At 36.2% G+C, this 27,087-nt stretch overlaps 1 protein-coding gene across 1 annotated transcript; it reads right to left on the minus strand.

The window, feature by feature from the left end:
* Positions 1-15,982: 15,982 nt before the first annotated feature.
* On the minus strand, positions 15,983-26,756 carry LOC141684342 (uncharacterized). Its single transcript, XM_074489265.1, has 15 exons — positions 26,604-26,756; positions 26,444-26,503; positions 25,901-26,021; positions 24,830-24,902; positions 23,862-23,907; positions 23,087-23,197; positions 21,776-21,854; positions 21,444-21,540; positions 20,958-21,018; positions 20,713-20,843; positions 18,266-18,383; positions 17,333-17,456; positions 16,893-17,000; positions 16,730-16,804; positions 15,983-16,391 (listed from the first exon to the last, which is right to left on the minus strand). The coding sequence occupies exons 1-15, from the start codon at positions 26,673-26,675 to the stop codon at positions 16,318-16,320; spliced, it is 1,350 nt and encodes a 449-aa protein (XP_074345366.1). The 5' UTR covers positions 26,676-26,756; the 3' UTR covers positions 15,983-16,317.
* Positions 26,757-27,087: the final 331 nt, after the last annotated feature.

Raw genomic sequence — 27,087 nt, forward strand, 5'->3', positions numbered from 1 at the left:
TGTTAGTTATAGTTTTTTGGTACAACAAATAACAACCATCAAAAGGGCATGTTTGTGTACAGACTTATAAGTTATTTATAGCTTATAACCCCGTAAGTACTTATCTCGAACTGTTTGTCGACCCAACTTATAAGTCAAATTTACCACTTATAAGTTGATAAGTTTAATGTTAATAACGACGTACTTTTTCTCAACTTATTTTGATTTTTCACTTTTTTATTAATTTTAGTTTTTAAATATATGTTTTTAAATGTTCAGTTAATTTAAGTCATGAATTCAGATAATAATATTTAAAAATTATTTTATTTTAGTTCATTTAAGTTAAAAAAAATGTTGGCTTATAAGTAAAATTAACCAAACACTTACATAACTTATAAATATTCATCTACTTATCACTTTTAAGTCACTTAGCAATTTTAAATCATAAGTTACTTATTTTAAAATTTCTCAAACAGGCACAAAGTCAGATATATGGGAACCGTTCGATGCATTAATAAATAATATTATATTAATATTTAAACTGCTCTCATGGATTCTTAAACTGTTTTCATGGATTCAGGGTTCGAACTCTGTCAATAACTTATTGTATTTAAACTTTAATATTCTTTATTTTATAAATTTCTACAGGTTCGTTGGATGCAATAATAAAATAATATTATATTAATATTTAAACTGCTCTCATGGATCCAGGATTTGAACCCCGTCAACAGCTTATTATATTTCCCGTGGACAACATATTATATTATATTATTTATTTATTTTCAGTCAAATCTCAAATTATCACAATATATTTTGATAGGGATAAATAAATCCTGATTGTATAATTAAATATTGCATTAATTGTACAAGCCCAATAAGAAGATGTATGATATTCAGACCAGAAAGGTTAACACGTTGATCAGGCCTGATGGACCAGATCAGGCCTGATGGAACAAAGAAGGCCCAAAGCCCTAATTATTTATTAATTTCGTAATTAATAAATAAGGGAGAAAAACAGCTATCAAGATAAGTCCTAATGGGGATATAAATCCTTGTAGATTGGCCTCCAAGGAACTTCATGGGATAAGGAATCAACTTCCTACTTCCTAGAACTCCGAAGTCTATCCTAATTCAGAGACTTGACCCCCAAGTCTCCTATACCAAGTCCAATTCAAGGACTCTCACATCTATATAAGGGGCCTCACCCTATAAATCAGAACTACGTTTTTTGACTTGATCCTTGGCAATCAACAAGGTACGTAGGCATCTTGTTAAGGCAGATTGAGTCACGAAACACAAGAACAGTCAAATCGAGCCTCGAAACTCACGTTCCTTAGTACTAAATACAACAATTATATATATTAGTTTTTTATCCATAACATTTGGCGCCGTCTGTGGGAATGCACAACAACAACCATGGCGAGAACACGGAGAACAATTAGAGCTCTGGAGGAAGGAACACCATCAGGGACAACCTAGGTGATTTCGTCAACCGTGGAGATTCCTCCCCACTCAACTTATGCATCTACTCAAGGGGAAGCCCAGATAGGGGCAACTCAACCTCAGCCACAAGGGACGACTCCCCCGACTATTCAAGGTACGAATCCTCAAGTTCAACAAGTGTATGTACCTGTGACTTCTAGACCCCTCGGGTATGAATATTCAACTGTTGTTACTACTAACCCCCCTTACGGGATGCCCCTTTACCCTGAGGTTGGAGGAAGTGGACATGCTGGGCGAAACGAAGCACGAGGGCAATCGCCCCCCTATATACGAGGTTTGGCTCCTATCTCCGAGGATCGGGAATTTTCTGGTCCTTATACTGAGAGAGACTCTGAATCTTCGGATGATGAAGTGGCCCCAAAAAGGAGGCGTCCTGGCAAGGAGCCGATGGCCGATGGAAGACAACGCCCTCAAAGCACCCAAGGGGCGAATCCCCAAGAAGTGCAGGAAAGGATCAGGGCTCATGAGGCTGAGATCCAAAGGCTGAAGCGCGACTTGGAGGCACACCAGGCCACCAGGCCCCAAATACCTCCTAGGGGGAGAAATCCTCCTCCTGCCATAGACCTGGATGGTCCGGTACGAAGAAGGGATGTTGTCCCAAGAACTGATCCAAGCAATCTTCTTCCCCTTGGAGATCCTGATGATCCTACTCCGCCCTTCACTGAAGAGATAATGAATGCCCATATCTCAAGGAAGTTTAAGATGCCAACCATCAAAGCCTATGATGGCACGGGAGATCCCGCTAACCATGTTAGGACATTCTCTAATGCACTGTTATTGCAACCCGTGAATGATGCTATAAAGTGTCGGGCCTTCCCTCAAACCCTGTCGGGTATGGCTCAAAGATGGTATAGTCGCTTGCCCCCAAACTCTATTGGGTCGTTTAGAGAATTAAGCCAGGCTTTTATTAAGCAATTCATCAGTGGAAGAGTTCATGAGAAAAGTTTTGCATCTCTTATGAGCATTGTCCAGGGAGCAAAGGAATCCTTGAGAGATTACCTGAATCGTTTCACAAAGGAGGCTTTAAAAGTCCCAGACCTTGATGATAAGGTAGCCATGATAGCACTGCAACAAGGAACTAGGGATGAGTTTTTCAAGATGTCCTTGGCCAAACGTCCCCCTGAAAACATGTTGCAGCTCCAGGAGAGGGTAGGGAAGTATATTAAGGTTGAAGAGAGCATAAGGAAGATCGTAGTAAGTAATGAGCCCACTGGAGGCAAGAAGCGGAAAACTGATTTGGAATATATTGCTAAGGACAAGTATCCTAGAACCGAACAAAATTCTGATTCAACCCCCAAGAAGGGAGGACCTGGGAAAAAATTCACAGAATACGCTAAGCTGAATGCTCTTAGAAGCCAGATTTTGATGGAGATCGAGAAAGATAGAGATATTCGTTGGCCTAAGCCCTTGAAGGCTGATCCCGCCAAGCTAGATAAGAGCAAGTATTGCAGATTTAACAAAGATGTTGGCCATGACACCGATGAGTGTAGGCAATTGAAAGACGAGATTGAGTTTCTGATTCGAAAAGGAAGGTTGAACAAGTATACTGGAGAAGGAGGGGACAGGAATAATAATGGAAGGAAAAACTTTGAAGATCGTAGGAGGGACCAAGACGATCAGGGACGGAATCCCCAACCTAGAGGGCCGGTTATAAATGCAATTTATGGAGGTCCGCAACCTCGAGGGCCTGTGATAAACACGATCTTTGGGGGTCCAACTGCTGCTGGATTGTCCAAAAATTCCAGAAAGGCATATACTAGAGAGGTTATGCATATTGTTGGAGAAGCCCCGAAGAGGGCCAGGACAGAAGTAACATTGGCTTTTGATGAGTCTGACCTAGAGGGTGTGAAGTTTCCTCATGACGACCCGCTGGTCATAACACCGATAATAGGAAATAGCCCGGTCAAGAGAGTTCTTGTGGATAATGGTGTTTCTGTGGATATCTTGCTCCACGACGCCTTTCTAAGGATGGGGTATAACGACTCCCAGTTAACACCAACCGACATGCCGATATATGGATTTGCTGTAGTAGAATGTCCTGTAGAAGGGATAATCAAGTTGCCAACCACCATAGGTACGGAACCAAGGCAAGCAACGCAGATGTTGGACTTTGTGGTGGTAAAAGCTAGTTCAACCTATAATGCTATCATGGGAAGAACAGGGATACATGCCTTCAAGGCAGTCCCTTCTTCCTACCATTCAGTCATGAAGTTTCTTACCCGGAACGGGATTGGAGAAGAGAGAGACGATCAAAAAATGGCTAGAAGTTGTTATGTGGCCTCTTTGAGGGAAGATGGAGTCGGGGGGCAGGTTCTTCCTATTGAAGATATGGATGTCCGAGAAAATGATGAGAAGAGAGGAAAGCCAGCAGAAGACTTGGTTTCGATTCCTTTAGACCCCGAAAATTCTGAGAGGATGACTTTCATTGGAGCCACATTAGAGGAGCCCCTTAGAGGGAAGTTGGTGAAATTTTTGCAAGAAAATAGTGATGTGTTTGCATGGTCAGCGACTGATATGCCAGGCATAGACCCGGAGCTGATTACTCACAAGTTAAACGTGGATCCAAGCCGGAAGACAGTGAAACAAAAGAAAAGAAATTTTGCCCCGGAAAGACAAGAAGCTATAAAACAGGAAGTAGAAAAGCTCTTAGAGGCTGGTTTCATTGAGGAGATTCAATTTTCGGAATGGTTAGCAAACCCGGTAATGGTGAAAAAGGCTAATGGAAAGTGGAGGATGTGTATAGACTTCACTGACCTGAATGATGCATGCCCTAAAGACTGTTTTCCTTTGCCAAGGATTGATACTTTGATTGATGCCACTGCTGGGCATGAGATGCTGAGTTTCATGGATGGATTTAGCGGATACAATCAGATTAAGATGCACAAAGATGACATTCCAAAGGTATCATTCATCACTGACTTTGGTGTTTATTGTTATCTTGTTATGGCATTTGGTCTTAAGAATGCAGGAGCCACCTATCAAAGGTTGGTAAATTAAATTTTTAAGGATCTTATTGGTAAGACTATGGAAGTCTATGTTGATGACATGTTAGTCAAGTGTCTAGTAAAGACTGATCATATAACCCATTTGAGGGAAGCTTTTGAGGTCCTGAGGCACCACAAGATGATGTTGAATCCTACAAAGTGTGCTTTCGGGGTAGGATCTGGAAAATTCTTGGGATTGATGGTCTCAAAGAGAGGAATTGAGGCTAACCCCGATAAAATAAAGGCAATCCTGGACATGGAACCGCCAAAAACTGTCAAGGATGTTCAGAAGCTCACAGGAAGGGTTGTTGCGCTGGGACGATTCATCTCCAAGTCAGGAGACAAGTGCCTATCATTCTTTAAGTCATTAAAAAATATTAAGGACTTTGTATGGAACGAAGAAAATCAGATAGCTTTCGAAGAATTGAAGCAATATATGGCGCAGACCCCGTTATTGGCCAAACCAGTTTTGAGTGAAGTTTTGTTCTTGTACTTGGATGTTTCAGAGAGTGCCTTGAGCGCGGTGTTGGTTAAGGAGGAACTAAAAGTCCAGAAACCCGTATAGTATGTCAGCAAAATTCTGCATGGTGCTGAATTGAATTATTCAACTATCGAGAAATTTGCTCTAACATTGGTAATGGCTTCAAGAAAGCTGTGTCCTTACTTTCAGGCTCATCAGATTGAGGTGCTAACAAGTCAGCCACTGAAAAATATCATTCACAGTCCCAAGGCAAGTGGGAGATTGATTAAGTGGGCAATAGAGATGGGAGAGTTCGATCTCAAGTATAAGCCGCGAACGGCAATAAAAGCCCAGGCGCTAGCTGACTTCGTGGTGGAATGTACCATACCCGACCAAGAAGTCGGGGGGCAGGGAGATACCACACCACAAGACAAGGGAATCGATAATGGGGACAAAGAGAAGGAAAAAGAATATTGGGTTCTCTATTTTGATGGAGCATCAAAAATAAACTCCAGTGGAGCAGGATTGGTTTTGCAAAGCCCTGATGGGTTCTTAATTGAGTATGCTATGAAGCTAGATTTCCCAACCACAAACAATGAGGCAGAATATGAAGCCCTGATAGCTGGCCTTGGCCTAGCGGGAACACTTAGAGTCAAAAACTTAAAGGTCCGTGGGGATTCGAAGCTGATCATATCCCAGGTAAAGGGAGAATTTGAGGCAAGGGATGATACGATGGCTAAGTATGTCCGCCTAGTAAGGGCTGTGATGACCCAATTTAATGAATGCCATGTTGAGCACATTCCAAGGGAAGAAAATACTAAGGCGGATGCGTTATCAAAGTTTGCTTCATCGGATATAGAAGAAAGTTCAGGAAATATGTACTTCCGTGTTTTGAAAACTAGAAGCATAGATGTTAAACTTGTGGCTCCTATAGGCCTGGGGACGTCATGGATTGATCCTATTAAGGCTCACATTCAAACCGGTTGGTTGCCAGGCGATGCAACTGAAGCACGGAAGTTAACTGTTCGGGCACTAAGGTACTCTTTAATAGATGGGATTCTGTACAAAAGATCTTTCGTGGTTCCTTATTTAAGGTGTCTCAGGCCTGATGAGGCACGGTTGGCTCTTGAAAAAGTGCATGAAGGCATTTGTGGACAACACTTGGGGGGCAGGGCTTTGGCTCATAAGATAACTCGTTTAGGCTTTTATTGGCCAGAAATGATGGCTGATGCCAAAGAATATGTGAAGAAATGTGACCGCTGTCAGAAGCATGCACCTGTTGTTAGACAACCCCCCGAGATGCTGACCTCTATCAACTCGCCCATTCCTTTCGTTATGTGGGGAATGGATATTTTGGGGCCTTTTCCCATGGCCACGACACAAAGAAAGTTTCTGATTCTAGCCATTGATTATTTCACCAAGTGGATTGAAGCCAAACCCTTGGCCAAGATCACAACTAAGCAGGTTGCACAATTCCTGTAGGAAAACATTATATGCCGATATGGAATTCCCCGTATCCTCGTCACTGACAATGGAACATAATTCAACAATGAGGAATTCAAGAAGTATTGTGAAGAAAATGAAATTGAGTTACGGTTCACCTCTGTGGCTCACCCACAAGCCAATGGGCAAACGGAAGTAGCAAATCGAATAATCCTGGATGGACTAAAAAAGAGGATCGAGAAGTCAAGAAATAATTGGGTGGATGAGATACTTCCCATATTATGGGCCTATAGGACTACCTGTAGAGTCACGACAGGAGCGACGCCCTTCATGTTGGCATATGGGGCAGAAGCAGTAGTTCCTGTGGAGATATCACATTCCTCTCCAAGGATTCAGGCTTTCAATGCAGAAGAAAATGAGGAAGGGCAGAGGTTAGCCCTGGACCTAATTGATGAAGTGCGAGATGAGGCACATGCAAAGATAGTAGAATACCAGAAAAAAGCTTCATTTTATTATAACCTAAGGGTTAAAGAAAGATTCTTGAAGCAAGGAGATTTGGTATTAAGGAAAGTGGAAGCTTCTGGTGTAGGACAGAAAGGAAAACTTGCCCCAAATTGGGAAGGGTCGTACAGAGTCAAGAGCGTTCAGGGTAGAGGAACCTACAAGCTGGAGACTATGGATGGTTTTGAAGTCCCGAGAACCTGGCACGCACAAAACCTGAAGGCTTACTACGTGTAAGATAGTCGAAGTCGATTCTCACTTGTCGTTGTGACAAGTAGGTTTAAAAGCACCTTGAAGCTTTGCTTGCGTAGGATGTTATATTCCAGTAGAATTTACATTGTCTAGTTATTATTGATAAGGGTCGAACCCATGCTATGTAAGGTTTTGGAAAACCAGACTTCATATTAAAGAGTTTGAAATTATTTCAATCTAAGGATGTTTAAAGTTCAAATGCATATTAAGTAATGTAAAGATAAAATAGAAAGAGGCAAGTAAGGAAAACAGCATATGAAATAACCCCGAAGGGTAACAAGTTCTGACATAAACAAAGTTCACATATTTTCTAAAAAATATATATATACACACAAAGAGAACTTAGGCCTCGGAAGGCTGAGATTTTTCGGAACCACTATCCGAGGTCTCCTCGGACGTCTCAGTCGTCCTTTCAGAAGTCCCTGCAGAGGTTCCATCAGAACTGCCTTCAGATGCTTTGGAGGATGCGGGAGACACTGGATTCTGAGGCGCAGCCCTTGGAGGCTCTTCTACCCTGACCTTCTTCACAGCAGGCGCAGAATCTTCTTCGAATGAAGTCTCCTCCTCCCCAGAGCTAGACTCCAGTTTTTTCCTCTTGTGGCCTGGGCTCCCTGAAGGGCCGTCTTTGATCATATCAGCAAGCTTGTTAGTAACGCCCCCAAGCTCCGGAACTCGCACAGGGCAAGGAAAGGAGGACTGCTCGAGGACCTCTGGAAAATCATCTTGGATGACCTCCACAGCAGCATCCCAGCCCTCTTTATAGCTAACTGGGTGTAGGAGGGCATCGTGCTCCACCATCAAGTCCTTGAACTCCTGGGTGTCCATCCAGCCGTCAAAGGCTTTATCCTTCTGGGCCTTCAGAATAACATTTTCAGCCCGGGCCGTTTCCAGGTCAGAAGTGGAAGAGGCCAGTTGAGCTTCAAGGGCCTCTATTCTCTGGTTGGCCTCCTCCAACTTCTTGTTAGCATCCTCCAGACCAACCTTCCAAGCCTTAGCTTGGTGAATCGCCCCTTGGAAATGGGCGTTAGCCTGCAAGAGAAGCCGCAAAAGTATGAGAAAAGAAACGTGAAAAGGCAAGTATGAAGGGCATAGGAAAAGGGCGTACCGTCGCTAAAGCTTGGGCTCCGAAAAGCTCATTCCCCTCTAAGTCCTGTTGAAGGACAAAATCTTGATAGTCCATCGGGGAGATGGAATGCTTAGACCATTCATTGGCCAGCGCCGTGCTGCCAACAATTGAATCCTTGCCCCGGATCCCCCAAGCAGGTTGAAAATAGGCCCCTGGCCTCTGCTTGGTGCGCAAAACTTGGCTGGGGCCTTCCTCGCTTGGTTCCATTGCTTGGAGGAGGAACTCAGGAAAGCGGTCACCAAGGCGTGGGTCTTTAAAGACCTTTCCAGCCCGCTTCATCCTGGTTGTCTCCAGGTCTTTAGGCTTGGTAGCCTCTTCAATCTTCTCAGCCACTGCAACAAGAGAGATAAGTTGAAGAATCAGCGAAATAGAAAATGAAGGAAATAAAAAAGAGATAAGGAAGGAAACTTACTTTTCTTAGGGACGGGCGAGAGGCCGCGTTCTACCAGAACGGTCTCCCGAATAAGGTCCCAAGAATGGGAAGTCCCATTATCTTGCGTAAGGAGGTTGAAAGCTCTAGCCTCCTCCTCAGACAAAGTTATATCATTTGGGCTCCCATCGACGGCCAGCCCAAAGGACGACCGAAATAGGGTGCCCCAATCTCCACCCTCCCAAACGATGCACAAAAAATCTTTCTTCCACCCCAAGTTGTTGTCAGGGATGGACTTCCGTTCACAATGTGGGGGATAGTGGGGCGCTAGTTTAGAGAAACCCAACCCGGACTTTTATCAGGGCTGTTTTTGAACTGGAAAATTTTCCTGAAAACGGCAACGGAAGTAGGGACATTGTGCTTGGCACATTATGACAGATAGCACAGAATAAGCCTCCAAGAATTAGGGGGAGTTGGCAAGGGTTGATGCCCACATCAGCCAGTAATAGAGGAATGAACGGATGAAAAGGGAGTCTGATACCTGCCCTTAGAGTATCCCTATAGACGCATAATGCGTCCTTCTTCCACTGGTAGGCCCTATCGGCCGGACCTGCAAGAACCAGCTTAAAAGGTTGCTTGATTTTGAAGCAGCTGCTCAACTTTTCTAGCTCCTTGGGATCCCGCAAAGCACTAATATGGTCGTGCGCGTCCAGATGCGCATCAGACGGGTACTCATCCCCTCGAGTGTTGATCATGTCGATTAAAGAAGTGTACCTTGATCGAATGGGGAATTCGTTGGACTTTCTAGACACGTTCATTTTGGCCAAGCGAGTCATTTTCTTGTCAGCAATCTGAAAAGGGGGGCACATAGATATGTTATCCTAAAAAAAACACATAATGGAAAGGAAAACACAAAAAAAATAAAGGCAGGAATTTTACCTGAAGAAGCGCTCCTAAAAAAGCCTTTGAGCTCCGACTTGTTGTTATTGCTCTGAGAAACTTAGCAGGAGGAGAAGAAAGAAAACTTAGAAATGAGAAAGTGAGCAGCAATAGCCTCTCCTTACTCCTTTATATAGGAGGAAAAGGGAAGTTGAAGGGACGAAAGCCCATTAAGAAAAGAGGCCCAAAGAAAAAGCCCAGGAAAAAAGGAATATTCCAGAATAATTCCAAGGAATCCCAGTAATAATTCCAAACCAATAAAGAGGCCCAATAAGATTTTAAGGCCCGATAAAGAGGCCCAATAAGTTTAAAGGCCCAATGAAGAGGCCCGGTAAAATAAGACCCAATAAAGAAGGCTAGGCCCAAATCCAATTAGGATTTGAAAAGTCTAATAACCTAAATTAGAGCCCTAAAAGTTGTAAGGCCCAATGAAGTTAGCTAGTGGAAGACCAGAATTCAGGTCGAACCCCAGGTCGTGAATCCTGCCCGAAATCTTTCGAGCAGGCACCCGAAAATAACGGGTAAAAAAGACCAGGATTCAGGTCGAATTCCAGGTCGTGAATCCTGCCCGAAATCTTTTGTGCAGGCACCCGAAAATAACGGGTAAAAAAGACCAGGATTCAGGTCGAATTCGAGGTCGTGAATCCTGCCCGAAATTTTTCGACTAGACACACGAAAACAACGGAAATAATAGGACTGGATTGAGGTCGAAGATTCGACCAGGAATGAGGTCGAAATGAACCAAGTATTTTTCAAGAATGGGGTTTAAAACCTAGACTAAAACCCAGGTCAAAAATCGACTAGGATCCTGGTCGAAAACCAGGTCGTGAATCCTAGTCGAAATCCTTCGACCAGGAAGCATGAGAGACAAAGAATTTTTGAACAGGATTCAGGTCGAAACATCGACTAGGATCCTGGTCGAAATCCTAGTCGAAAAGTTCAAGACCAGGAATTGAAAAGAGGGGTAAGTTTTCGACCTAGATCCAGGTCGAAAGTTCGACTAGGATCCTGGTCGAATTCCAGGTCGTGGATCCTAATCGAACTCCTTCGACCAGGATTGCAAGACTGACCCATATTTTCGACTAGGATCCAGGTCGAAATTTTGACTAGGATCCTGGTCGAAAAAGGGCTGAAAAATCCCAGAATTAAGGGAAAATTCTTGGAAAACTGGATAAATATTGAAAAAGAAGGAAAAATTCCTGGAAAATTACAGAAAGATAAGAAAATTCCTTAAAATATTTTCTGAAAAATGCTAATATTTTCAGAAATAAGGAATAAATCCAGAAAAATGAGGATAAATCCCAAAAATTAAGGGAAAATCCAGAAAATTAAGGATAAATACTAGAAATTAAGGGGAAAATCCAGAAAATTAGGGAAAAATCCCGGAATTAAGGGAAAAATTCCTGGAAATTAAGATAATTCCTGAATAAAAGGAACAATCGTTGTAAACGTGTAGGTCGCTCCACACTTTACGCAAAAACGAAACCATGTAAGGGAATGAATAGACTTAACTTCTGCGAAACCTAATCAATGTTTCCCAAAAGTTGGGGGGCAAATGATAGGGATAAATAAATCCTGATTGTATAATTAAATATTGCATTAATTGTACAAGGTGTGGGCTGCTAGGCCCAATAAGAAGATGTATGATATTCAGACCAGAAAGGTTAACACGTTGATCAGGCCTGATGGACAGATCAGGCCTGATGGAACAAAGAAGGCCCAAAGCCCTGATTATTTATTAATTTCATAATTAATAAATAAGGGAGAAAAACAACTATCAAGATAAGTCCTAATGGGGATATAAATCCTTGTAGATTGGCCTCCAAGGAACCTCATGGGATAAGGAATCAACTTCCTACTTCCTAGGACTCCTAAGTCTATCCTAATTCAGAGACTTTACCACCAAGTCTCCTATACCAAGTCCAATTCAAGGACTCCCACATCTATATAAGGGGCATCACCCCATAAATCAGAACTACGTTTTTTGACTTGATCCTTGGCAATCAGCAAGGTACGTAGGCATCTTGTTAAGGTAGATTGAGTCACGAAACACAAGAACAGTCAAATCGAGCCTCGAAGCTCACGTTCCTTAGTACTAAATACAGCAATTATATATATTAGTTTTTTATCCATAACATATTTATTATTATAATTTATTATGTTCTTCAATTTATTTTTCAAATATAGAAAATATATTCAAAATATAATAATTTAAGATATAATTAAATTATTAAAAAATGTTAAAAATAATATGTGCATCGCACGAGTCATAGGCTAGGGTCATAGGCATAGTATTATAATATAGTATTCGGTTTTACGATTTTACAAACAGAAAAATTGAAAATTCCGCAAATCGGCAGCTCTGGATCAATAGAAAGTAATAATCTATACTAGTATTATATTAAAGACGAAACATTAGAAGTTTGGTTGTTGGTTGTTGGTCGTTCTATTATATTTAAAATATGACACTTAATATTATATTTAAGAGGTATAAGGTTCGAATTTTACCGACAACATATTAAAATTATAAAAAAAATTAGTATTTTTTAAGAAGTATAATCAAAATTGAAATTTACACTATATATGATAAAAACGGGTTATATACTAGTAGTTTTATATACACGAAACAAAGAATATTATTCTATAATAGACATAAGATAACTTCAATCTTAAAAAAATCTTAAATTCGTCACTATTCTTTCCTCCGGGAGTCCGCGTCCTATTTAGAGATCTTTCTTCTAGAAATTGTCGGTCCTAACATAATTAGAAAAAAAACTACAGTACGATTAAATATAACTCTAAGAGATCTTGTACAAATAGTAGGAATGCCCGAAGAAAGTCGTTAACTTTTATGATTTGATTTCTAATTGATAAAGGATGTAGGACTAAAATTGCTAGTCAATTGGATTCTTAATATACCTAGGATAAGGAATTAATGATTGATAACTTGAAATCTATAAATACTCTCGTTGGTGACTTTTCTGAAACATTAACAGCACACTAGAACTCAATTCTTGATCATCTTTTCTTGTCTCAAAGATATAACTTTACAAGCGTAGGTTGATTATTTTTTTTACACGCTAGGGCATGTGCAGCAGCAACAGCATGGCTAAGAGAATGAAATCACAGCAGGCAGGTCATGACTATTTTGAAAAGCTTAATGACAAACTTATTGTTGAATCCATATTCACAAAACTGAGCGGCAGCGATGCATATGACACTCTTAATCACATAAAATCGTTAGGCCAGTGCTCCGCAGTCTGCAAGCGATTCAACGCCCTAACTTGTCAGGTTTCGAAGCTTTGCATAAGTCATGACTCCATTGCAGTGTTACGTAAAATCTGTCCTGCAATTCTTAAAAAATTCAACAACGTTTATTCGATTCAAGTCAAGCACTGGTCAAGCCCTGAAATACTATTTACCTGTGCACTTAGGGGTGTCCCTGGCATCCACTGGGGAGCCGCTTATAGGCCTCACAGTTACTGTCTCGCACTTATTTCACACAAAAGAATCTCCTGGTACTCGAATGATCAAGACCGACAATATCTCATGCGTACTGATCATGCTACTGCCAAGGATGACTATTTGTCTGCATTGGTGAGGGAATACGTCATGGACTTGATTCGCCTTCATCACATGCTTATCTCGTCGATAAAGGACCACAAATCTCTTCAAAGGCTTGTGGTTACTGACCGGGGGAATCGGGGAACCTTGACTCTGGAGAACAACATGCTGCGTGAGCTGAGGGATTGCAGGAGTACTAACCTTAAACAAGTCCAAGTTCGTGACAGGTCTGGTTGTGTTATTAATTTCGATATGCCAGGTGTAAGAACACATTCCGGAGTTGTGATGAATAACTTAAACTTTTACATCATTGAATGGTGGGAAAAGGCCAGTGATGATGAGATCCACAATTACAAGAATGATGATGACCGGGATATTCCAAGGGGCTTGCCTCTCAGAGGTTTTACAGGAGGGCTATTAAAGTATGTCCTGGGAAGTCTGTTAAAAAACACAGACGTAAAGTTTAATGATAACAGGGTTACACTTAAAATTCTTTCAGAGCTGATGTCTGGTTACAGAACCCCGGAATACTTCTGTTGATCATTATGTTTTTTGCATTTGCTGTAACTCTTATTTGGTTCTTTATCTTTCAGTTGAAATTATAATTTAAATTATGTTACTAATAGCATCAATGCTTATGTTTTGGGTAAATATGGAACTGGTTGTTTCTGCAACTCTGAGCAAATTTTTTCATGAAGTTCCCTGCTTGTCTTAGGATTAAAATCTCCATTTTTCACTGCATTATGTGCTTGCTTCAGTTTATCTGTTATTGTTTTCACTTTTATGTCCGCACAGAGCCAACATTCTGTTTATCTTAAATTGCATCTCCAGTTCTTCTGCCCAATCATATCACCACACTTGTATGCACTTATCATCACTTATATCTTTAACAAGGAAAGATGACAAGATTTGATCTTATTTTTGTACTGAGAAATAATTTATCATCAATTTTGAATACAAGAATATAAAAGCTTAACATGAATCTATTTCAACCCCTCTCGTTCACTCACTAAAACCTTCAATAGGACCTTTGATTTTCAGAACAGTTCAAGAATTCAAGAACACCATTTTCTAGAAAATTTTCCAGATTTTAAATTAATTTTCTGATTATTTTGCTAGTTTTTAAAAACTAAGAAGACTATTTATATTAGAGTTATTTGCAAAATGCATCCCCGTGGTTTGGCCAAAATGTATTTTTTTACCTATATTTTAGATAACTGCACTTTGCATCCCCTTACTATTTCGGCGCGACAAATTGCACCATTTTCGTTAATTTTGTTAAAATTTTCAGGGGTATTTTAGGAAATGTAAATATTAAATTATTTTCAGGTCTTTATTTAAGGTTTATAACCCTCTAAACGATACATTCTGAAAAAATTTAAAGAACGGAAGTTGTAGAGAATAAAAAGATATTCTCGAAATAAAAAGGTTCAAAATTGAAATATTTTTTTTACAATTATTTTTAATAAATTCAATAAGTATATATTTTATTTAATTTTGGCTTCGTAAATTTTTTGATAATTTTGAATGTTATTGTTTTGAAAAGATTTTTCCGTTCTCTATAATTTTTCGTTCTTTAAATTTTTTCGAAAAGTGTCATTTAGAGGGTCAAAAAACTTAAATAATGATCTAATTATAATTAAATATTTTAATTTCCTAAAATGCCCCTGAGAATTTTAACAAATTTAACGAAAATGGTGCAATTTGTCGCGCCGAAATAGTAAGGGGATGCAAAATGCAGTTATCTAAAGTATAGGTAAAAAAATACATTTTAACCAAACCACGGGGATGCATTTTGCAAATAACTCTTTATATTAACAAAATATTATATTATTTTGTTAGTTTATCTTCTTTTGTTTATGTAAAAAAATATGATAAATATGGTCAACTAATGTTGACTACATTTTGACGGCGGAATGGTTAATGAATCATATATTTAATACGAAAATAAATACGGTCAACTAATGTTGACTACATTTTGACGGCGGAATGATTAACAAATTATATATTTAATATTGACACCTGCAAGTTAAAAATACGTATTGGCATCATTCATAAAATTCAAAAATAGAGGGACCTGGATTAAATGTAATATATATTTCATAGTTATAATTAACATCTCCAATTACGTCCAGATAGTATGAAATAATAAGATAATATTTTTATTAAACAATTTTTTCTTAGTCATCAATCAATTTTTGAAGTTAATTAGATAATTTGACATTATTAACATATACAAATTTGTTTTATATAATTTTTAAAAAAATTATGCAATATATTTTTTAAAAACCATCCCTTTTCCTTTTCAATTTTTAATTTATTTGTTAACGTGAGCATACCTGAAAGTTATTTCCAAAAACACAAGGATTGATTGATATCTGGATAGGTTACTTTTAATGATATTTTACCACATCAACGGTCCCGTCTCTGGCTATTAGAGCATCTTGTTCGCAAAAATAATTTAAAATAGAGATTACCGGACCTTTAAGGTTATTTAATCCGATAGTGTTGCCTATAATAATTGACTATATTTTTAAAATAATATTTTTTTATTATTTCAGGTTGTTATAATTAAAAATATATCATTTGAATATGGTAACTGATTATGTATAATTTAACTACAGGTTGTCGCTGACAAATATAGCCAACATAGAGATATTGTCTAAATTTTTAGCCAAGGAGAATGCACCATTGGACCGAATAATTTTTTAGATATTATCTAAAATATATATTTATGGTATGTTTAACACATTTTTAACTAAAGGTTCATCCAATATGGATCGGAGATGCTCTTGTTATTATATCCTTTATATTAAAGTAAAAAAAAAAAGATGATATGCATATCTTCAAGTACACTCAAATTATATCACCTATTCTGTGTATTAAGCTTTAAATGACAAAAAATATTATCGTTAATTCTATTCTACAACAGTTACGCCAACAAAGTGCCACGAGAAAAGAAAAACAGTTTCCCTGCTGGTCCTTCTAGAATCAATTTCCTCTCTGGATACATTGAGACACCAAACATATATAAGGGGAGAATTTTCAACATCAGCCTCACATCAAATGTCTGCCGGAGAACTAACTCTATAAATGGCTGGACAGGGCCAGTGAAGCTAAGCTAAGAGATATTCCCTTCAGCCTTCACTAACACTCCAGCAAAGTCAAGTAACAATTTCTTCACATCAATAATATACTATTTCCTAATCAATTCCTCAACCTTCTTTCGTTCTCTCTTCAATTTGGATGAAAGCCTCTCGTCATACGATGCTGGTACACATTCAATCATTATTTGATATGAGCAAAATAACAAAATGGCATATTCCTGGTTCATGAAAGATTAAGATATTTCTATAGGGGTAAAATTCTTCATCAAAACTATTCAAAATAATCTTTTTAGAAGTTTCCTCACTTTTTAAGTATAAATGTGAATTCAAGTCCAGTTGAATTCTGGGGACATGTTGTAAGATATACTTTACAAAAATAAAATTTGACACTGGGTAGACAACTTTGTGTCACTTAGTTCTTAATTCAGGGAATATAAGAACATCACAAAAAAGGATTTAACAATTAGGTCCCTGTGAAAAAATCTAAAGGACGGGACTTACGTTCAGTTGCTCGTGAAATAAGTGGAATATGCGTACCAGCCTTCTTTTTCACTGTACAGCTCGATTTGCTGTCATCTGCAAAAAACAAGTGTCCTCGGGTAAAAAAGTTAAAAAGAAAAGATGGCGACTTTATACCCATACAATGTGAGGAAGCTGCACAAACCATTTACAGAAAGTGAACAACTTCGCAGTGCCTCGTGAAAGATCGCAGCTTGGAGTTTGTGACTCTGGCATTCCTTTTGAAAGTGCAGCTCCAAAGCCTGTCTAACATCTGCAAGATATATCATAAACAGTCATGTATCTGACACCTTGTTAAAAAAAGGATAATAAGATACGTGATCATCCCAGAAGTTATTTAAAAACACACAAGAACATAATATCATAAAAATGAATTAAAAATACACTTTCAGTGTAAACCATGTTTTACTGGACATAACAAAGCATTGCCTTCAATGAGGTGAAAGACATAAAGATATGAAAATTATATGTTCCATAGCTATAGATAAAATGTGGAACATCTATAGGATTAAATGCAGTTTAATTTGTTGGTTAAATAAAATAAAGTTGCAATGCCAAAATGAATAACTATCCATGCTTAGGTACCTTCCGTGCACTTGAATTTGAGACCTTCAAACTCGCAAGATTGAAGAACCAATGGCATCTCTGAAGCCATATTGTATTGAGGTTTCCTTGATGTCTTGTCAACATCAAGTAAGACATCTATCACCTACGATTGAAAGATAAGCAATTGGAATCGGATCGGATTACACTACAAACTAAAAGGTGCTCCTTAAATTGCCAGTTGCACAATGACAGTTAAAGAAAGTAAGATGCAGAAGTTTTTTTCAAAATATAGGTGGAAAAAAGGCATATGCAAGTAATCAGCTACCATAAGATGCTCTGCAAGACCAACGTATATATGCATGTTACTTTGGCATTTATCTTTGTCCATATGTTGAACTAGATACACCACTAACGGGCTGTAAACGAACCGAGTCCAGTTTTTTCTTACGATCAATCCAAACTCTACAAGCTTATCGGACAGATTTTTCTGTTCGAATTCGAACGAGTTCGACTTGCTCATGAACATTTTGAGTCAAACTTTAGTTGACTTCGAGTTGCTCACTAAGGATATAAATTTATTTTTCATTTTAATTTTTGTTCGAACTCCAGCTCCACTTTTTAACAAAATGAGTCGAGTTTATCGAGTAGCTCGGTTTGTTTATAGCCCAACCACTGACAATCTAGAAACTGGTATGGCAAAAATGCATGATATATACCGAGCCAAAAAGCTTAATTGCTTACAATGCAATTACACCACTTATTCTATTTCTCAATTTGTCCTAGGTATATCATAGGCGTCCATATTTTTATGATTGTATCTCAGATAATTAATGAAGATTGGCAAGATGGTTTTAAGTATATTTAGGCTGAAAAGTGAATAACAAGGTTCCTGATCATACTGCACAAATAAAATATTAATACAATAGATAAATAAGACTTATCCAATTAGCCGAGAGGGAATCAATCACGCACATCAGGGGATTCAAGACCCTCGCCTATCATAAATAGTACAGCAACCATGCATCGGACCTGATGCCACAGGAAAGCACTACCTTTGATTCTTATTGACCACAGCTCATCATCTTGGAATCTGCCAAAAATTAGAGTAGTTTTGACATATATTACAGCCTGGCCTAGCTATACAAAAGTCAAACATCTATATTGCTCATCCAAAATATACAAACAATAGCTGACACAAACAACGCCAACAAAACAATATCAGCAGATCTGAAAAACTAACCGCCGCGGATTCAAACAAGTCCTAAGACGATATCTCCAACCCAACTCCACACGTACTTTTACACCATTCTGGCATAAGAATGCAATCTAATCCAACTCTACAAGTTACATTATTTAAATGCGACAACAAAAACTACACCAAATTTGAACTTTTAGAGTTTTTGTAAATCCCAACATTACCCTCGTACTTCTTTACTAACAGAAATTCAATCCTTTTGTGACCCCACAAATTTCATTATTTTTGTACTTCCAAACATTGAAGTAATCTTTGTAGTACAAAAAAGATTTCTTTTGGTGTAGAATTTTGAGAGTTGGAGTTGATTTTGAATATATCATAATGGTTGGAGATGCTCTAACACTTATAGCTGAATGAACTTGTCCAAAATTTATGTATGCAATGCAGCAAAATTTTACAGTTACTCAGCAATAAAATATAACCTAATTTCTAGTTCGTTCGTGGAATGATTAAGCTATTATTTTCAAATCAGGTCATCAGTCACTGAAACTTGGGAGAGGCTGCTCTTCTCCAGGTCTCACACACTTAACCTCTATTCCTAATCTTGTCTTTAATTCTGACTAAGATCAAAACAGGAGAACCAAAATCAGCGAAAAAAAGTTAAAAAATAATAATTTAATATTTTGTAGAACCGGGTCAATTGATTGTTCAGGTGTTCAAAACTTTTCAAATGGGTTCAGGCTTACTTTGTATTACAGGGACAAGAGAGAGCACTGAAGGTTAAATTGGCAAACAATGCATACATGCACATATTTGGAGGATTTAGATGGACACGACCTACGAAGGGAGATTAACAATAAATTAATCACAGTTCCCAGATACAGTCGACACTTTTGCCCTAATGCGGAGAGAACATACTATACTACATTCAACTGTGAGAGAGAGCTGAACATGATGAAGAGGTTACAGTCGAAGTTGTTTTATAAGGAAATAGAATGATACATATGTAAATGGACAGCTATAAACATTTTGCATAGGATGACTATTGGTATCCGAAACTTAAAAGACTAGTTTTGGCCAAAATAAAAGACGATTACAGAAATGGCATTGGGTAATAAGTATGGGGAGGAAGGAGTGTGATCTAAAATATTTCAGAGTTCATATTCATTCTACAAATAAAATATTGCAGAACATATTGTTTTGTAAATCATATTATACAAACATCACTATTTTAATAGAAATCTTGCAAATCTCATACATTTTATAAGTAGAATTTTGCAAAACATATTATATTCTGCAACGTGAACATGAATGTTCTGCAAACTAAGCATGTTATTCAGAACAATAAATTTTACAATATTTACTTGTAAAATATATGGGATTTGTAAGAGTATCGTTAAAATAATGATATTTACAGAACATTATTAGCAAAATAATATGTTTTTGCGATGTTTTACATAATATATAACTCACAGTACATATATGGACTTCAGGACTCCAATGAAATAATGGACTCCATAGAACTTTACTCTATATTATTCTCTTTAAGGGAACAAGAGAACCTTAGATTTAAAACGAGATTCTAAATTTATTTTAGTTTATTTTAAGAAATAATTATTTATTAACATTATAATAGTCATTGCATAATTTAATATCAATATTTGAATCACATTTATGAGATTCTTAAAAATTATGAGACTCAAAAATAGATTCAAAACTTTTTCCATGATTTTTTTTAAAATTTTAAAAATAAATTGTTGTTTGTAATTAATTTTATAGAGGCACTATGAAAATAAAAATACATTTAAACTTGCTTTTAAGAGAGTTTTCTCGGTTTCTTCTCTTGAACCCTAGCCCCTATATCCTTTATATGTACACACTTAAAGTTATTCACCTTTCACCCTGATTACTAACAATCAATTCTAATTTCATGCACAAAACTAAATTATACAACAATCATGCTTTACGGAAATACAAATCTTATTTGATTAAAATTAAGAAAAAGCTACATATAAAAAAATTAAGAGAAAAATTTAAATTTCTATCCCCTCGCTTAATGTACGTATTTTTTCATAAAAAAATAATGCACAAATAAAAAAATAACACGAGATTTGCATATAAGAAGATTGGCAAAAGGAACATTTATGTCAGTTCATCTCAAGTTGAAGACAATCCAAGGAAACAGATAAGATACAGATAGACAAGAAAAGTCTGTTCTACATACCTTTCACCAAAAGGGTAGATTTCAAACAATGTAACATGCCTCCTAAAGCTATGAACGTTGGCCGCATCCATCTTACAAAAATTTCTAAAATCATGTTCCCCTACAATTTTTTTACTGGCAGAATCCATCGCCTGACAAATATATAGAAAATACAAATTAAGGGCATACGTTGGAGAAGGTGCTATAGTGGCAGCTCGGAAAAGTGCAAATAAATCAAATTAATACATAAACTGCAATGCACTTACCATAATGTCCAGATTAGCTTTCCAGAAGAAGTACTTGTACTCCCTACTCCGACAACTAAACCTGCAATTTGAAGTAGTTAATTGAATTTCCAATGAAACAACACGTTCAAGTAATAAATATATGAAGGGTTATATAGTAGTTTTCTGGTAAGTTTGACATAATAAAGAACTTAAGGGATATCTAATAAAACACTACTTTTAACACCTCAAAAATCTTCATAAATAAATACTTTCAAAAGATTGATTCAACCTCAAGTAGCTTAAAAGTAGTAGACATGTTTCTTGGCACTTGGCTTTATTAGAATTTGTTAACATTTGGACTTGGAGCCATTATGATTTATTCATCTAATCTTGGAATTTCAGTATTCTTTTGCAGTTTTGTGGTGTGTAGCCTGTACACGATATACCTTTAGGTGTGTTACAATATCATTGACCGGGCAGCTGAACATCAAAGTATACACATTACAGTTAATAGGGATAAAAAACCTTGCACTGAAATCAACCGGAACAGGACACCAGCCCGTAACTCGAATATCTTTGGGAAGGACTCTGTTCAATATTCGAGCATAATCTAATTCGCCTTCTGAAAAAAAAATATTTGAAGGAAATCTAAAAAGAAAAAGAATATGATCAGCTTAGATACCAATACCATTATTAAAATCCAATTACGTGAAATCATATTTGATAAATATAACCACTACCATAATTAATCAATTTATTTATTAAAGTTGGAAAGTCTCCACTAAAAATAAAGATTAATAAATAGATCGATATATTCAAATTTGACTCTCATAACATGAATTCAAGCATGGGCAAACCACATAAATCTTCCGTAATTAACTGCCCAGTGCTTCCTTCTTTCACCTTGTGACATGATCTTAATAATAGAGCGACCACCTGTACAAGTAACAAGGAAATCGAAATATATTGCATCATGTGACATAATTAAGTCGAAGGATTGATCAATCATGCATCTATACTACTCCCTCCGTCCCGCTGGATAGTTTATGTACACTGTTTACACGTATTTCGAGACTTCAATAAAGTATAATTTCATAATGTTTTTTTTTAATATTTTTTTTGAATAAATGTTTAAACGTGAAACTTTTTTTCAAAGTTTTTTTAAAAAAATATTATGGAAGTATACTTTAAACGAGCATTGAAAAGCGTGCCGAAAAGTAACGTAAACAATCCAGTGGGACTGAGGGAGTATTATATTAAAGCCAAAACAATGAAAGTTTTCGGTTTGGTTATAGGTCTGATTTTCGGTCATTTTATTTAGTAATATTACAATTACAAGAAACTAACATTTTTCAACTAAAACACATTATCTTTTCTATTTTTTACCAACTAAAACACCTCCTTTCTCCAAACAAAAACACGGGCACATATATTTAATAAAACAAAATAATAAAATTATAATTATTAATATCAAACCAATTAAAACTAATTACTTTTTGTATTTTTTTCTGAAAAAACCCCCCTCCAAAAATAACGCAAGCAATTATAGTTAATGAAGTAAAATAAATAATATTATAATTACTAATAACTAACCAATTACCCTTTTCAGCTAAAACGCATTATTTTCTATATTTTCTAACTAAAATACCTCCATTCCCAAAAATTATTTCTAAAAAAACATCATGAGCATATATGTGTGTATATAATTATTATCAAATAATATCATTTAAATATCTTAAACCAACAGCTTTCATGTCTTAAAATAATTAATTCAAATTTTTTATAAAAATTTTGTGCATTGCACGGTTTCTGAACTAGTAAGATATAAGCCAGGTCTCCAAAACCCTAAGATCAACTGCAAGGTCTTTTACTTACTTAGTACATAACCATGCCCTTCGTGAAAAATTAACAAACCATTGTCCCCTAAACCAAATGTACATATAATATTTTACAGTGGAGAGACTCTATACTCTTATTGGACTTTGGTATGGTATTCACATATTCAAACCATTTGTACTCAAAAACCTTTGCAAGGGGCTACTTACATTGTAATAATCTGAAACTGTTTTGCACTAAAAAATAACCTAAAACGACTCAATAACCAACTGAACTTTCAATTAGTACATGTAATGAAGTATGTTAAAAAAATGCTCTTCCTGTCAACTTACTTGTCCAATTGATGAAACCCCTTTGTCTGTTCTACCACATCTGGAGTACTGCCAACTCTTTTTGTCGCCAAAGACAAGCCTTGTTTCCACAAGAGCTTTAAATAATTCAGACTGCACAAAAGGAAGAACAATAAAACCACTCATCTTCTATGATTGATTCAGATCAAGTGAACTCTCTTGATAAGTTCGCTGCAACAATATGTGATGTAAATTTAAATAGCTTCTATATCCCAATTTTTCCCATTTTTTTCCTACTAGATCACATGCAGAAAATGAGTATTTTGTTTTCTGCTGTGCCTTTGTTCTAAATCTGACCCGAGCTACTTCATCTCCATTCTGGCACTAGAGGAATCACAAATACTTTAAACTTGCCCTGAAAAAAGGATATGATTTAATGACTCGAGGAGCTTCCGCTTATAAGTGCATAGGATAGTAATGGATCAAGTTTATCCGGCAGCATAATTTTTACAAGTCTTGGTTTTGAGTAACAATGAAGTCTACAGACGGTATGAAATTGTAAATTAAGATTTGACACTTCAGCTATAAAGTAAAAAATAACGCAAAAATGTTCTCAAGTAAAATTTCTGTTTTATACAAGCAGTATATAAATCTTAATGTGGCAAAACAATGAAATATGGATATACTTTATCGACTAATGATTATCACGGGCTGATAGTAATATTACTGTTTCTCATTGATCCAAAGCAATTAAGGATGAACTGATGAAGCAGATGTAATATCAGGTTGAGAAAATAGACAAGACTACGGAGCAAACCTCAATAGTTGGGTCCATCTGAGCCTCTGACCCAAAACCATAAAACCTGTACATTGGTCATGATCAGAGTACAGATTAACATAGCTTAAGAGTGCAGGTAAGGTGAAATGTACGCACATACTTTAACCAGAATATAAATGATGAGTAGCCAATAAGAACCTCAATATGACATGTCAAAATTTGTTCCACTAGTAGTCTAACACTGTCGTGTTTGCAAAACTGTGTTTACGAGGGAAAGGGGACGAGTACATAAGTAAAGTTAATTATAAATATTAATATTATGCTTGAAAAGAATTTAATACAATAGAAAGCTTTAAAATAATAACTGACTACAGTTGATAAAATACTTTAGAACAGAAAATAAATTATGTACCTTATTACACTTGAACCCTTCGTGCCAAAAGAGGTGGAGAGGACCAATATATTAAAACATCAAAACAGGTTTATTTTCACTCAGAGTAATTAATCAGGTATAATAAGAAAGGTATTGTGATGGAATAAATGCAAATTCACAGATCTGAAGGTCAAGCTTAACGATCTATGTTCTTATTGTGTATTTGTAAAATGATTCAATGCAGTAACCAGGAATGACATACAACTGGTCAGGAAAGACAAACATGTGTGCGTGTAATCACCATAAAGGGCCTTTACAAGTTAGGGATTGATTGCACAGAGCATACAATATTTTTTATGCTAATTGAGTCAAAATAAGAGTTTTTTTCCTTCATTCTAAATAAAAGGGTTTTTTGAACAAGTTATAAATAAGTAATTTTATCACCAGTGAACAAGGATTGATATGCAATGTGTTGTAAACTACAGTTTAATAACTGTGCTCTTAGCTCTAGAGAATATGGTATTGCAATATCTGTCTCCCGCACATAATAACTTTAGCAGACAGTCAGCTACATCAAATTCGTACATAGGAATAGTATTTGGAATAAATAAACAGCTGAAGTATAAACAATTACCTCTGACCAAAATACATTACTTTTAGAGCTACATATCTTCTGGAAAACTGAAATGCAGCTTGTATACAAGAACCTGCATCAACGTGTATATTATTCAGGCAAAAAGTGTAAAAATCTTTATATGGGCAGCTATGTATAAGTATTTGATTACTATTAACAAGATTGTAAGCTCAATAAGAATATATATTTTAATAAATAGTTAAATAAATAAATAAGTATATATGTATATATTATATATATAGGTAAGTTAATGTAGATCATAGAGATTCCTACCAGGAAAATTTGCTGATTCTTAATTCCATATCTAACTTAAAAAAATGGAACAATTCACTTCTGAATGAAATGACTTCAAGATTTTAGGATGCTATTAAACTTTAAGGAATCCTGTGTTATAAACTCAGTTTTCCCTACTCAATTTTCCCGCGATTTATACTAAAAAATACTAAAACATAAATGGACTATAGGTAACTAATATCTGACTAAACTTGACTATCAATCTTATGATAACCATTCACCACCATCGTAGGGATCACAATGGTATTGATGAAAAATCCTCAAATCTAAATACTAGCAAGCTCAATTGGGAGAGAATAAAAATCCAGATCATAACAGTCAAGGAAAAAAAACTAACCGACTAGATAACTCAGTATGCTTTGAGAGCAATGATAAATCTCACCTTGTGTACACATTATTAGGTAAAATAAAAATGCTTGTCACCTTTTCAATAACGATTTCCTTTTTAAAAAAATTTGTCGGGGGTACCAAAGAAGTAAAATCACAATAGCTATATTGGTGAACCTACATTTTTGCTGATGACTTGATATTTGATTTCTCTTTCAAATTTTGCAAACCCTTTTTATTGTTTCCTACTTGAAAATGTGGAATAGCTTATTTTAAAAAATGATCAAAAAAACTAAAAATCAAGCAAGGAAAACAAGAAACCCCTTTCCATTCCGTGCGTACGGGATTATGCCCTGAATCTTCAGATGGAAATCCAAAGATAATATAGAAACAAAGAATATCAATACTGTGTAGAGAAAAATTTTAAAACTAGTCAGCAAGAAAAGAAACCTCTATCACCATGCTTTGAATTCTTCTTTTTAATCTTCATACCACTTCCTACTGTTAATCTTTCCGTTTTGTTAACTAGGTCAATTCTCTCCACACCATTGGAATCAGAATCTTTCTCCAACTGCAAAATAAAAACTTCCGATAATTCTTCCCCAATATAAGTTCACAACTGAAATCAGGCACTTACGTGGAGAATTGACGCTAATGAACATTACCTATCATAAAAAATCACACGTACCTCAACGCCAAAAAATAATTAACTTATGTCAATTAACTTTTCTCAAATTACAAATCCCACACACATACAAATTGTATTACTCAAACATGAACTACATTGTTATGAAGGTATAACGTAAAACTGGCAGTACATTAATTCTCAACCTATGTAAAACGGTAAAACAAGGCACCGCACAATCGTAATTGCTACTTTATAATCTCGAATTCTCGATCATGATATACTACTAATTAATCAGATATACTAAAAACACTCTTCACTCACACTACATACGGACTTGATTGATTAAATTGACGATTATAACTAACCTTGTGACAAGTGCACTTTGAGAGCATAGATGATAACTTGGCATTCTCAGTCTCTAATTCCTGTAAATTTGAATATATATTTTAAATATGATAATAAATTCGAAAAAAAAAAGAGTATAAAAATAAGTTGGGAGATGAAATTGTGAAGTAGCGAAAGTACCTTGACTTGATTTTGAAGAAACTGAAGCTTGGATTGAAGGTCCTCTTCTTCTGCCATTTGCGCCATCGACATTTTTAAACCCAATCGATTAATTTAATTTAAACCTCTGTACAGCCTGAGCCTAGGGTTCTTGTATCGATTCCTACGTCTCTAACCGGGGTTTTTTTTTTAATTTTACCGCTATTTAAAGGAAAATTTGTAAAACTATCAACTTTTTTTAGGTTCTTTTTTTAGTAGAGTTTAACATGTAAATTTTGAATTTTAATGCTTAATTAAAAATATTTATTATATATTTTGATTACATTAATTTAAAAGATATATCATAATTTTTAAAATAAATTATGTAATATAATACCGAATGTATAAATTTGTAACAAATTGAGGTAAGTTAGTTTTAACCGAAAGGATAATTTTGAAAAAATGTTTTAAGTCGTCTTTCATTTTCATGTAAGAAAATTATGTATTTTTTGATATAGGTTTTTGC

The sequence above is a fragment of the Apium graveolens genome, chromosome 9 (genome assembly GCF_009905375.1).
Source record: "Apium graveolens cultivar Ventura chromosome 9, ASM990537v1, whole genome shotgun sequence".
NCBI lineage: Eukaryota > Viridiplantae > Streptophyta > Magnoliopsida > Apiales > Apiaceae > Apium > Apium graveolens.

Excerpts from the sequence above, each read along its gene's own strand:
- LOC141684342 (XM_074489265.1), bottom strand. The coding sequence starts at position 26,675 with ATGTCGATGGCGCAAATGGCAGAAGAAGAGGACCTTCAATCCAAGCTT. Across the intron at positions 26,504-26,603 it reads TTCTTCAAAATCAAGTCAAG|GAATTAGAGACTGAGAATGC; the intron begins GTACTTTCGCTA and ends TCAAATTTACAG. Across the intron at positions 21,855-23,086 it reads GGGTTTCATCAATTGGACAA|GTGGTCGCTCTATTATTAAG; the intron begins GTAAGTTGACAG and ends TTACTTGTACAG.